This window comes from Scatophagus argus, chromosome 13 (assembly GCF_020382885.2).
Source record: "Scatophagus argus isolate fScaArg1 chromosome 13, fScaArg1.pri, whole genome shotgun sequence".
Lineage (NCBI taxonomy): Eukaryota > Metazoa > Chordata > Actinopteri > Scatophagidae > Scatophagus > Scatophagus argus.
In genome coordinates this window covers 2061089-2073823 of record NC_058505.1, presented here as the reverse complement: position 1 = coordinate 2073823, position 12735 = coordinate 2061089, and the positions used below count along the sequence as shown (strand labels likewise).

Genomic DNA, 12735 nt, shown 5'->3' with positions numbered 1-12735 from the left:
TATGACTTTGATGAACGGATCAAAAAGAGCAGGAGACCAAAAACCTTCAGTTAAACTAAAATCACTTCAATGAGTGATGTTACAAGAACCTAAAACGAGACTCTGAATTTGTTATCTCCATAAAAACATGTTCTAATTTTTTTATTTTAAAGAAACTGGTCGACAGCCTCTGAATGAAATTGTTCTGTCTGATAATGTGAAGAGATCCCTAAACGCACCGTTCAGCTGGAGGCCATGACGAGAAAAACCACGGCGACTCTCGGATAATCAGTGCTCACAGATTTTCCTTGTCAGACTTCACTTTTATTACAAAATGACACCATAATCATAAAAACATCACAAAATACAAACATGACATCACATAAACAGCTGATGAAGATCAGCTGGCTGGCCACATGACCGAGTGTTGCAGGCCGTCAATCTGAGTGAGAACATTTTTTCATTCTTGGACTGCTGACAGAATAAGGCAAATCTCCACCACAGTTTGACTGTCTGTTGAAACAGCCTGCAGGTTTTCACCCCGACTACAGACTCCGCCCACTGACGTAGAAGCCCGGAAGTGACGAGTGAAGTCACCTGCCGAGCTGATCAGCTCAGGTGAGAACCTGCAGGCAGCCCTGACGAGGTGAGTCAGATAAACGACTTCTCTGCAGCCTGATCCCAGAACAGTGAATTCTGTGTGTCCAAAAGCACCAGGAGGGACCAGAAACCGGACTGCAGTGGATCCGGGTCTTGATCTGAAATACCAAATTCAAACTTGTGACTGACGCGTTCGGTAAACCCGTTTCTGCTCCTGTAAATCGCTGCGGTGAGAAATAAGCCTTTCTGAAAAGTTCAGATGTTTTCCACCAGGCTGAAGCTCCTGTGGCTCCTGGACGGTCGTCCTCGTCCTCGTCGGCTCCGCAGTCCCACCATCCCACCTGTGGTCACTGAAACGTCGCAGCGTACTGTTTCTCTCCGGCGTGCATGGTGACGTGGCGGCGCAGGTGGCTGCCGGAGATGAAGGTTTTGCCGCAGTACGAACACCTGAACTGCTTGCAGTCCGTGTGGACGGTCATGTGGACCTTCAGGGATCCGGATTGGGCGAAGCGTTTCCCGCAGTGGACGCAGCCGTAGCGTTTCTCTCCCGTGTGGACGCTCTGGTGGCGTTTCAGGTTGCTGGAGTCGGAGAAGCGTTTGCCGCAGAGCGTGCAGACGAAGGGCTTCTCACCTGTGTGGACCCTCATGTGGGTCTTCAGGTTCTTCAGGCAGGCCAGAGTTTTACCGCAGCAGTTACAGACGAACGTCTTCCCGCCGCCGTCCCCCCTGCTGTGATCGGACACCCTGCTGACACCATCCTGATGCCTCCACCTGTCCCTTCTGATGAAAGTATTTTGTCTTTCCGCCACGTCTTTCCTCACAGGAAGCTGCGGCTCGTCCGCCAGTAAGGGCGCCCTCTGTTGGTTGTTCTGGAAACCTGCAGGCTGCTGTTGCTCTGCTGCTGACTGAGCCAACTCAGCGACGGCGAAATGGAAACTGCTGCAGCAGCCGGAATCGGACGCAGCTGAAACAGCCACGTTGGTGTTCAACGCGTACGAGCAGACAGGATCTTCACTCAAAGGATTCTGGGTAGTGACGGAGCCGTGTTGGAGCTGCGGCTCGTACGCCAGACGGTCATAACTGCTGTCTTCTGATCTCTGGTTGGTGTTCAGAGGTTTTTGGACGGACCCGGAGGTGGAGCTGACCTCCCCGCTAACCCACGACCGAGTACAACTGCCACCTTCGTCTGCTACTTCCTGTTTGATCAATGAGGGCGGAGCTTCTGTCTCCATCGTCTGTGCGTCAACAACTCGACAGAACTCTTCTGGAGGGAAAGGAAAGCAGATCATCACACACTGACACATTTTTCAGAGTACAAATTTGCAGATTTTACTTGTAATTTGGAATTTAGTTGAAATGGTGGCCTGAGGTTCAGGTAAGAACCTGACCAGCCGCTGCTGGCCTAACACGAGTCTGTCAGAGACCCACTGGTGCCCCGTATGGGCTGATAGGAGCATTTTTACAGAAGATAAAGCAGAGAAAGAAGCAATATGCAATATTTTACAATCAGTCGCCATATCGGTTTCAGAACATTTCTACTCTGTAAAACTGATAGCAGCTCCAAAAATTAAGAATCAGTCAGGCTCCGTAAAAGTCTGTTTCTTTATTTTCTTTGAACCCGAACCTTTTAAAACGATCAGACAAAATCCACCACAAGTAAACACTCACATTAAAGGTGCTGGACAATTTCAGGCAATTTGATTCAGAAAATAACTATTTTCACTGACAGATTTATCAAGCTGTAACTTCAGCTCTAATTCGGACCCAGCCTGACTCAGATCCGACATCAGGTCCCCGATGCTGGGCATCCATTTGGGGCTCCATTTGCTGAAACCGTACTTACTGTCCTGCTCAGACTGGGACCAGGACTCATCGTCGTCTTCCACTTTGATCAGAGCAGTCGTCAGTTTGGCCGACTCACCTGCAGCAGGCTGCAATCGGAGCAGAGAGAGAATGAAACCTGAAGCGTGAGGGAGGAGATCGAGTCAGAAAACCATGGCTGATGTTCTTCTTCTACTCACCTGGGTGGTATCCTGTCCAGAGTGTGAGGACGAATCTGAGTCTCCATGTCGAGTCTCATGGTTGGACATCCTGGATGGCACCGCCTCACCTGGAGGAAGCAGCAGGTGGACCTTAAAGTGAGTCAAGTTTTTTTGCTGTTTTTTGTCAAACTGCTTGTTATTTTAAGAATGAATTTTGGATGAATACACAGCTGGAAGCACAGAGTCAACACTGTGGGGGACCAAATCCGGTCTGCTGGTCTGGACCCCCCAACCATCAGTAACAAAGCAGAGGGACGGCAGCCTGCAGTGTTTGATTGAACCTGCCCACAGCATTCAATCTGCTGGAGTACGGCAACACTGCTTGGACAAAACACACAGGCCTGCTTACAGTAGTATTTGCACATCAATGTATTGGGGGGGTGAAAATGGGGACGAGTCCCCTCATATAATATTGACTGCCTTGGGTGGATGGATGAGTGGTCAAAATCCTTATGGTAAGTAAACACAACACACGTTCACACGTTGAAAGCCGTCTGTCATTCACGTTCATACCTACCTCGCGCCGCTCCGTCGCTCTCCGGCTCGTGGCCAGCTTGTGCGGGCGGCTGAGCTCTCGCGCGGCCACTCGCGGGCAGCGGCGCGTTGCCGCAGGCGGTGGCCGCTCGCAGGGCGGTCGTGCGAGCGGCTCGGAGCTCCATGAGCCGCAGTTTTCTCCGCAGCAGCTCGTTCTCTTTGCGGCTCCGCGAGATCTCCAGCTGCAGCACCGAGTATCCGCTGTCCACCAGCTCGCAGATCTCCGCCACCGCCGTGTTGGCCAGCACCTCCATGATGGAGGCGAGCTGCGCGTGGAAGGCAGCGGCCGGGGACATGTTGTCTGGTCCACCGCGTGCGTGCTGTGGTTGGACAGAGCGGTCCAGACGAAGGGGTCGTGCCAGGTGACAGACGCGCGCTAGCTCCGTTTATCTGGATGAATCCACCTGGTGTAAACAGTCCTGAGACAAACCCGGAAGTGATGCGGGGGTAACAAATGACCACGGACAACCCAGAATACGCATGTGCGGAGGATCAATTTACATTTTCCCCCCCAGCGTGACCTCAAATACACTATTATTTTATAATCGATTAATCAAACATCTTCAGCACTACAGACGAGTCCGTTTGTTGCCTTTTTGCATCTGGTCCAACAGTAAATGTAACCCACCTGATCCCAACCAGAATCCAGACTTCTGCTGCCACTGCACTCACCTGGTTTGAGTGGTGTCCAAACGTGTCGTTCAATGGGAACCAAACTGTGTCCACACGTGAAGCATGAAGCTGAGGCATCACGTGATCTCAGCTGCTGCCTGCTTCCAACAGCTCATTCCTGTCTGTCAGCCGTCCAGAAGAGGTCCCAGCAGTCCTCTCACATCTGCAGGCCCAGCGGCTGCACATCTGGATGCGTTTCTGAAGCTGCTGGGATTATGTCAGAGTGTGTCTGTGTGCAGCTCATCTCCACTCAGACATCTCCTGTGAAGTGGTGTTCACCTGTGAAGAGGAGGCTTCAGCCTTCTCCTGTTCCAGACGCTTTCACCTGCCAGTGGAGCACATAACCTGGAAAGAGGCCACGAAGGCGTGCTCGAGGTGACCTTTCGTCCGATCAGCAGACCAAAACCCACAGAGAATCACTCTCTCCCGTGAGGAGGAAACCGGCGCATTTGCAAAGCTGTCAAATGTTTGACCTCTGCTTCATAAAGAACTTAAAGTCAGTTGTTTCTCATAGCTGCAGATTAATTTTGATTTATCTGAATGAGTCACTAAACAGAATTCTGAGATTCTTGGAGCTCAATTTATCTTCTCCCCCTTGAGAAAACAAATTACTTCTGAGTTTTGAATGTTCTCTCAGTGTTTCGATTTGTCTTCATTCTGTCTTTTTATTATTCCATGTAAATTCTGACTGTCCTCGAACTACACGCACGACTGAAAGGTGAAAATGAGTCCTGAATGCACCAGCGGAGTGAAATACGACCGTGTGACACTTTAGCTTTGATTTTATGTGAGTTTTATTCTTTTTAAAACAGGACATTTACAGAACATTGGGGAGTGAGACGTTCACTCGCTCAGCACGTTGGGATGACATTTCTTCATGTGTAACTTGAGGCTGTATTTGACGATGAAGCTCCTGGAGCAGAGCGTGCAGGCGTACGGCCGCTCGCCGGAGTGGACGCTCAGGTGCGACTTCAGGTGAGCCGACTGGGTGAACTTCTTGCCGCACTGGTCGCAGCTGAACGGCCTCTCGCCCGTGTGGATCCGCATGTGAACGTCCAGGTTCTGAGACGTGGCGTACGTCTTACTGCAGATGGAGCACATGAAGCGCTTCCCTCGGGCGCCGCCGCTCAGCTGGGGGTGACCTGATTGGTCCCTGTAGAGGGCGAAGTTCATCGCGTCAACGTTGTCGTACTCAAACGCAGAGCTGCTGCTTTCAGACAGCTGGGAGTCAGTGGACGCCGAACCCGAGACGCTGATCAGTTTGATCCCGAAAGCATCGCAGTCCGTGTTCTCGTTTTGGTGAAACTGAGCAAACGTCATGTGACTTTTCGAGTGTTTGGTCCACGTCAGGCTGAGATCGAGTTCTGCTCTGTTTGTGGGAGACTGAGACTCCATCAGAGCGCCGTTACCAAAGTAGGCTGTTTGTCTGTTAGCGCCCGGAGGGACCAGCGAGCACTCCTGCTGGACCAGCTGGACGTCCGGGTCCATCTGTGAGGAGTAGGAACAAATGGACTCGCCGGCGTCCATCTCATCGGAGCGGCTCGGCTCGCTGTGGGGGGAGTCCAGGGTGTAGACGGACATGCTCTTCTTCTGCGTCCCTGCAGTCACTTTGGGCGCTTTCGGCGTGAGCTGCTCAGAGGACGACTTCCTGTCCCCCGCCTCACTTCCCGGCCAGTGTCTCTTCACGCTGCAGCTGATGGGGGTGGACGTGGCTGAGGCCTTCCCTCCATCTGCAGCTGGTTTGTTATCTGAAAGAAAAGACGAGCTGAATGACACGTCTCCCCAGCCTCACAGTGACATCCTGCCTCCACATGACCAATGAGCCGGCAGGAAGTGGATGAGAAAGATTATCTAATTATCACTATTATTGGCAGTCGTGGCCGGTAAGTAATCAAATATTGAACTTAAGTTGATACTGGAGTGTTTCCATTTTCTGCAACTTTCTACTGTTCAAAGGGAAATACTGTGAGTACTAATACAACATATAATCAATAAATGGATTAGAATAGATTAAACTACATCAGGGTGATGTACTACCTAAAATAACAGAAACCATTTTGGAAAGATTTATTTGACTTTGAGTTTTTAGTTTGGCTGGCGTCCCATTCGCTAACATGAAGGGTGAGGGTTTATGTGCTGTACCGCAGCCAGCCACCAGGGGGCGTCCAGGTGGTTTGGGGAGCTCTCATGCATCTTTGTGTGGAAGTGTGTTGTTCAAACTCGCCTTCCTCAAAGCTGTCGTCGCTGTCTGAGTCCTCATCTTTGATCAACACAACATCTGGAAGCTGGGAAAGCACAGCAGCACAGCCACAAAAGCAATTCAGTTATTGACATGTAAACAAACTGCAGTCAGGTAAACAACTAACGCTTTGTAACCGCGAAACGGAGATAAAGTCAGCAATGTTGGAAAAGTCAAAATGTCTCGAGTGTCCTCGTTGGCTGACTCGGCCATCATGGAGGGTTCAAATGTTAATGGGACTTCTGTGTGTCTCACTGAGTGACTGCAGCTTGCAGTTAATCTCCTAATCTGAAAATCAACATTTAATTATCACATCATCTTAAAAAAACAACCTTTGGGTTTTTCAAGATAACAAGAAAATTAATGTGTTATCACAGACATCGAACTTCCGGCCAAGGTAACGAGACTGCGATTTAAAAAAGGTTATCTTTGAGAGATAAGGAAGCAGCATCGCTCCGAGCATGCGCAGAGATTTGATAAGGAGATAATTAACATCCGATTTTGAGATTATGTGGGATTAAAACCCGCGTCTGGTCTCATCATATGCAGCATCTGATTCATATCCTTAAGGAAGGAAGTATCATTATTATTACCATCATTAACGCAAAAGTACGGAGGCCGTTGAGTCATTTTCTTCTCAACTTTTACTGATTTTATCCTAAGGACTTAATTTAAAAACTGTCATTTCCCAGATTTCTGTCTTTACCTTTTAATTAAAAATAAATTTATCCTAAGCGATGGACATTTTTAGAACGACTTTCTAAAATTACATGATAAATCTTTTTTTTTTGTCTTTTTTAAAACTTTAAAATAAAAATCACATCGATTGTTAAAGTAATTAGTCTTAATTCGCTTTGCAGATTTGTTTTTGTTGACAAATGGCTCGAACGAGTGAAGATCAAAACTAATCATTAACAGTAAGTCCACTGTTGCCTCGGTAACTGTTTCTGGGATGTCCCGGCACTACAGGTGAAAAACATCAGGTAAGTTAGCTCCGACGGCCGTGTGTTCACCTCCTCCCGCACCACCACAGTAACGTCAGCCCCTCCGTCTCCGTCGACATCAGCGGCGGCGGCTCCTCCGTCACCGTCCCGCTTCTGCTGCTGCGGCGTTTCCGCCTGCTGCGCGAACTCCGCGGCAGCCGCGACCCCCGGTGCCGCCGCGGCCACCGCCTCCCCCCCGCCGCCCCCCCGGACCACTATGGACTCGATGAGGTGCAGCTTCTTCTTCAGGTCCTCGTTCTCCTTGTGGCTCCGGGTGATCTCCATCTGCAGCACGGCGTAACCTTCGTCCACCACCTCGCAGATCTCCGCCACGGCCGCTTTGGTCAGCGCGCTCATGATGATGGACAGCTGCTCGTGCAGGGCTTTGCTGGTTAAAACGGCCATCTCGCGGCTCGAGGGGAAACCCGACCGGACTGAAACCCGCCCCACCGGACAACACGGAGCTCCAACGGGCTCTGAAGCACGGGCTGCTGTCGGTAACGGAAACGCTGGTTAAATCTGTTCAGACACTACGCTGTCCGTCGCTGATTACAAAGAGGAGAACTGGTTTTCTACTTCCTCCCGAATCGCACTTCCGGAATACCACCGCTGACTTCAAAATAAGAGCGTGTTGTTGTTGTGACGGCTGTCGACAAGAGGAGGGACACAAACAGGAACTACTGGAGAACCATTTCAAGATCCCACAGTAGTTAGTATGTTGAGAAACTTGTTGTACACTGGACAGCGATGATGTGAAGGTGTTGAAAGAGATCTCCGCTGACACCGTCTTGCTTGTATAAAAGTTTATTACAAAGCAACCCAGCATCAATTACATGCATGTGAGTGGATCCAGACCAATAGAATCACACTGCCGAATCATCTCCAACCACCTGCTTATGTAAGTTGGTCTCCAGCGTGGGTCTTCCCATATGGCAGATACCCCTGAACCTAAGGCCCCTCTCTAATCATGACTCCAAGAGAACATTAACCACACTGAGCTGCAGACACCAAACTGACTGAAGCTCTCAGAATGGATGAAAGAGTTAGTGTCTCCAAATAGACAGCATTTAACACAAACTAATGAGAAGCTTTGCCAAACTGACTCCTCCATGTTGCCAGCGCAGTCATCCACGTGCCAAATTTACCCCTCAAGGTGTTTCCTGACATATTGGGCAGATGAAAAGCTCGAAGCCTCCAGCCGTAATGTGAACTCGTGTTTGACTCCAAACACGTTCAGTCTCTACGGACTTTTCTTTTCGCACGTGTAAAGTTGTGTTTGTTTCTGTCATTCTATAACATTAAAGCACACGCTGAATGCAACAAACTTTTAATGGCAGATTTACACCAACCAGTAAACATTCACATGCTGATTACAGGTGTTGCCTCTATGGGAATCGTTTGCAGCAGGCAGCTGTCGCTTGACCACAAAGTACTGAGGTGGACCCAAAATGGTCCGTGTTGTTTTGAGGTAAGAATCGATCTGGATCAGGTCACAGTCCCAGTCACCTACCAAGGCAGTTCTGATGGCTGGAAACACATAAGGCCTGATAAAATGAAAACAGTCATACTTATTGATCAGTTTTCAATGAAAAAGCACTCATTCTCAAACATACTAAAAGGCCCTCAGCTGTGAGATCTCGTTAAACGAGTTCAGAACCAGCAGTGCGGTTCGGTCTGTCACAGTTTAGACCTCCACCTCTGACAGGGTTTGTCAGAGTTAAACAGCAGCAGCGCCCTGCTCAGCCGGGTGGTGTTTCTGCTGATGGATCCTCAGGTTCTGCTTCCCGGCGAATCTTTTCCCACAGTGCTCGCAGGCGAAGGGCCGCTCTCCGGTGTGGACGCTCTGATGCGTCTTCAGGTGTCCCGACTGCGTGAAGCGCTTCCCGCACTGAGCGCAGCTGTACGGCCGCTCGCCCGTGTGAACACGCACGTGTGTCTCCAGACTTCGGGACGACGTGAAGCATTTCCCGCAGTAGCTGCAGACGAACCGCCTGTCCCTGCAGTACCTGTTCAGGTCCAGCGGGTCCAGTCTGGATCCGCTGAGGCCGAGCGCTAAGGGGAGGCCCGCAGCGTTCAGGTCCGACACTTTGTCCAGGAGCGTCGGCCGGTGAGCGACGGGCACCATGCTTGGCAGCCCCTGGTTGGTCCACGTGGAGCACAGATCCAGATCTGAGTCGAAGGGGAGGGAGCTGATCAGAGACACGCCCCTCTTCAGCTCCGAGGTCCTGGGCAGGGAGGCGGGGTTTCCTCCTGACCTGAGGAGGAAAGGCTTCCTCGTCTGGAGTGCGGGTGGAGCTTCACAGTCCGATTCTGAGGCCAAGTCAAACATGACGTCTGAAGAGTTGCTCTGGGAGCCCCCCGCAGGGCCCGGGGACCCCGGAGAGCCCAGCACACTGTGGGAGTCTTGGTGTTCAACTGGCTCTGACAGCCCGGTGCCGTTCTGATCCCATGGCCTCCTGTCAGCCGCTGAGGTGGAGGCCGACACCCCAGAGGGTCCTTCTTCGCTGTCGTCTGCATCGGACAGCTGCAGCTCCGCCCCTTCAGACACACAAACCAACAAACGCTTTAAAACGGCAGCAGTGACTGGACAGAAGTCCAGTGTGACAAAAACATCAGCTGTTTGACGTCTAACGGACAAACACAGAAACGTGATTTTAACATTTTAACAGTCGCTTTGTCACGTTTGGACAGAGCTGACGCGCTCGCTGTGGCTGCGTGGCGTGACTTTTCACAAGCCGAGGACGCTGTGGCTGTAGAAGCTTCTCTAACTTTCATGTGCCTGGTTTTCATTTCGAAGGCTGACTTACGACTGCTGCTGCTGCTGCAGTAGAGTCAGCGTTACTTCCTGGATTATCATGGCTACAGTCAGCGTTTTTCCTCTCTCACCGTCTTCGTTGAGAAGCAGCTCCTCTGTGGCGTCGCTGCTGTTCCCCTCCTCTTTCTCAGCTTCCTCCTTTATCAAAACAACATCCTGGTTATTGGGCTCCTCTGCAGCTGAGGAATCCTGAGAGCAGGAAACAGTGGTGACATTAACAACTGATTGAATTCGCTGCTGGACACTTGATTTCATTTGTTTCTGAGCACAGACGTGCAGAATCATGTGTTCACGTTACAGTGCGATGCTCGAACACTAAACCCCCACAGGCAGCGAGTGAAGGCAGCCCAGGTGATGCGTTTAGACCGAGAAAAATCCTGCACTAAGTAAATAAATACTGCAGTTTGGTTTGTGGTATTACTTTATTACAACATCCACAGGAGGAAACAAACTGGTGGCGAACTGAAGAACGTCCAGTAAATCCAGAAAAACTCCAGTTCGACCCCAGCTGGTCGGCACACTGCATGTACGTGTTACTGAACTGATGAACCTTTGCCAGTTCTCATGAATAAACACCGAACCTTCAAACTTTGTACTCTCACCTGATTGCTTGCAGGGGTCAGCGCTGCCGTCGCCTCCACCACAGGGACCCGAACACCTCTTCTCAGGTTCGCTTTAGGGTGACTGACCCCCACTCCGCTCGGCAAGGCGCGTTCTGCGTGGGATGAAGGAGAATGTAAGTACACACGTTTTCCTATGAGTGCAGCAAGACGTTGGAGATCTTCTACCAGTCTGCCATTTTCTCTGCTGTTGTGTGTCGGGGCAGCAGCATCAGAGCCAGCGACGCTAACAGACTGGATAAGATCATCGAGAAGGCTGGCTCTGTACTCGGTCTCAGACTGGAGTCTTTTGAGACCGTGGTGGAGAGGAGGATCCTGAACAAACTGTTATCCATCATGGACAACGATCAGCACCCCCTCCATCACACAGTGGACAGACAGACCTTCTCCCACAGGCTGCTACAGGAAGTCTCTCCTGCCACATGCCATCACACTGCACAATAACAGCTAAACTCTGCTCATAACATACAGTCACTACGCACTTATGTTTTTTACACACTTGGTTCACTGCACCTTATATTCTATTTTATTTTGCACAACAGTACACTGCTTATTTGGTGTATATACACTTTTTATATTGCTGTTTCAACACATTTCGCACAGGTTATTGTTTTTCTTTTCACTGTATCGTCACTGTGTGTAATGCTGCTGCTGCACTGTAATTTCCCAGCCTGGGATCAATAAAGTATATCTATCTACACTTCTCAAGCCATAATGTGCACAGAAATTATTTGTCTTTTCTGTTTAAAAGAAGGAAAAGCCAGGACTTGGTTCAGTTAAGCTTCAAATTTTAAAGTTGTATTTTAGGGTTTTTACATAAAGCTGTCATGATACCAGATTTTCAGCCAAGGCCAAAAATATTATTAGCAGTAATAATATTATTGTCATGTACCACCAAAATTGATCTCTTTTTCAACAAATGAATTACACTGAAAATATGAGTGTAGGATGTGGACAGAGAGTCCATAACTTTACAAACTGAACTATCGAGGCACCAGAGCTGACTGATGAACCTGATCTTCCTTCTGTGTTCATGTCATGGTCCACCTGCTGACCACTTGCACTGTTTACCTCACCTACCTGCACTACTTCCACTCTGTACTACCTCACTATTGTACTACCTCCAGAACCATATTTATTTTACTTATCTTATTTTGTTTTACCTTAGTCTATTTTATTTTATTATATTATTATATGTTACTCGTTCTTATATTTTATGTACGCACCAATCACCGAAACAAATTCCTAGCAATGTGAAACCTCTTCACTTACATGGCAATGAAGACGATTCTGATTCTGATTCTGATTTGCAAGCCTTTGGGTTAACAGACTGAAGGGTCGAAAAAGTTGGCATTGAGTGACTTTGAAGTTTTTTTATGAATGCCGAATATACAAACTATACGAAACCAATCAGACTCTACTTTACTGACCATGTACAAATACACGGAGTTTCACTCAGGGGGCGGAGATGTTTTATAGACAGTTTTCCAATGGAGTTTGGTGTGTTTGGTGTGCTGTCTGAGCCGCGGGGAGTTCGTTCGTGCAGCGCACATCCTGCCGCTATCTTCAGTGTCATCGAAATGCAAATGAGGGAGTGCACACAGGGCCCGAAACTCACCGACACTGAAATCCATCAGCCCCCCGCCGGCCGCCTCCTGCCCACCGTGATCCAACATCGCGACGCTCCCCCGGTGTCCCCGGGCGATGATGGTCTCAATGAGCTCCAGCTTTCTCCTCAGCGCCTCGTTCTCCTTGTGGCTCCGGGTGATCTCCAGCTGCAACACGGCGTAGCTGTCGTCCACCAGCTCGCAGATCTCCGCCACCGCCGCTTTGGTCAGCGCCTCCATGATGGATGTCAACTGAGAATGAAACGCCTTGTAACTCGTCATCGTGAGAGGACGTGAAACGAAAACAAACGCGGAACGTGAATTAACTCATTAACATTAGCTGGTAACAAGGTGCGTTCATGGAAGCGGGACAACGTCCGGTGAGATCCTCGCGGTTCACTGGCCTTTCCTCAGCCAGACAGTGGATGACCGGCTGGGGCAGGCGGCTGGATGCTGCGGAGAGTCCTTGTTGTTTGTTGTTAGTCGGCTGTCTGCTCTTCAGCGTGTCGCTGAACAACTTCCGTAATGCCACTTTCAAAATAAAAGACCAGAATGAATCACTGAGTGATACCTTCCGGGACACCTTGTAACTTTCTGCTCTCTTTATATCTCTCTCCCTTTATATATATATGTACTTTCCTCTC

General features: G+C 49.6%; 3 protein-coding genes across 7 annotated transcripts; all 3 read right to left on the bottom strand.

The window, feature by feature from the left end:
* Positions 1-281: 281 nt before the first annotated feature.
* On the bottom strand, positions 282-4182 carry LOC124069152 (zinc finger protein 90-like). 4 transcript variants are annotated; one of them, XM_046407985.1, is made up of 5 exons: positions 3784-4182; positions 3139-3574; positions 2601-2689; positions 2423-2510; positions 282-1840 (listed from the first exon to the last, which is right to left on the bottom strand). In XM_046407985.1, the coding sequence occupies exons 2-5, from the start codon at positions 3449-3451 to the stop codon at positions 927-929; spliced, it is 1404 nt and encodes a 467-aa protein (XP_046263941.1). In that variant the 5' UTR covers positions 3452-3574; positions 3784-4182; the 3' UTR covers positions 282-926. The 4 variants fall into 4 exon arrangements, with proteins under 4 accessions (XP_046263941.1, XP_046263938.1, XP_046263939.1 ...); XM_046407982.1 differs by having other exon boundaries at positions 282-1843; positions 3784-4178; XM_046407983.1 differs by having other exon boundaries at positions 282-1843; positions 3828-4178.
* A 425-nt stretch (positions 4183-4607) lies between these two features.
* On the bottom strand, positions 4608-7647 carry LOC124069155 (zinc finger protein 181-like). The gene is made up of 3 exons (XM_046407992.1): positions 7080-7647; positions 6052-6112; positions 4608-5575 (listed from the first exon to the last, which is right to left on the bottom strand). Exons 1-3 carry the CDS (start codon positions 7452-7454, stop codon positions 4671-4673), a joined length of 1341 nt encoding a protein of 446 aa, XP_046263948.1. The 5' UTR covers positions 7455-7647; the 3' UTR covers positions 4608-4670.
* Positions 7648-7837: 190 nt separating this feature from the next.
* LOC124069157 (zinc finger and SCAN domain-containing protein 2-like) lies at positions 7838-12614 on the bottom strand. 2 transcript variants are annotated; one of them, XM_046407994.1, is made up of 5 exons: positions 12427-12614; positions 12103-12343; positions 10467-10579; positions 9936-10053; positions 7838-9587 (listed from the first exon to the last, which is right to left on the bottom strand). In XM_046407994.1, the coding sequence occupies exons 2-5, from the start codon at positions 12329-12331 to the stop codon at positions 8767-8769; spliced, it is 1281 nt and encodes a 426-aa protein (XP_046263950.1). In that variant the 5' UTR covers positions 12332-12343; positions 12427-12614; the 3' UTR covers positions 7838-8766. The 2 variants fall into 2 exon arrangements, with proteins under 2 accessions (XP_046263950.1, XP_046263949.1); XM_046407993.1 differs by having other exon boundaries at positions 12103-12614.
* Between the last annotated feature and the right edge of the window lie 121 nt (positions 12615-12735).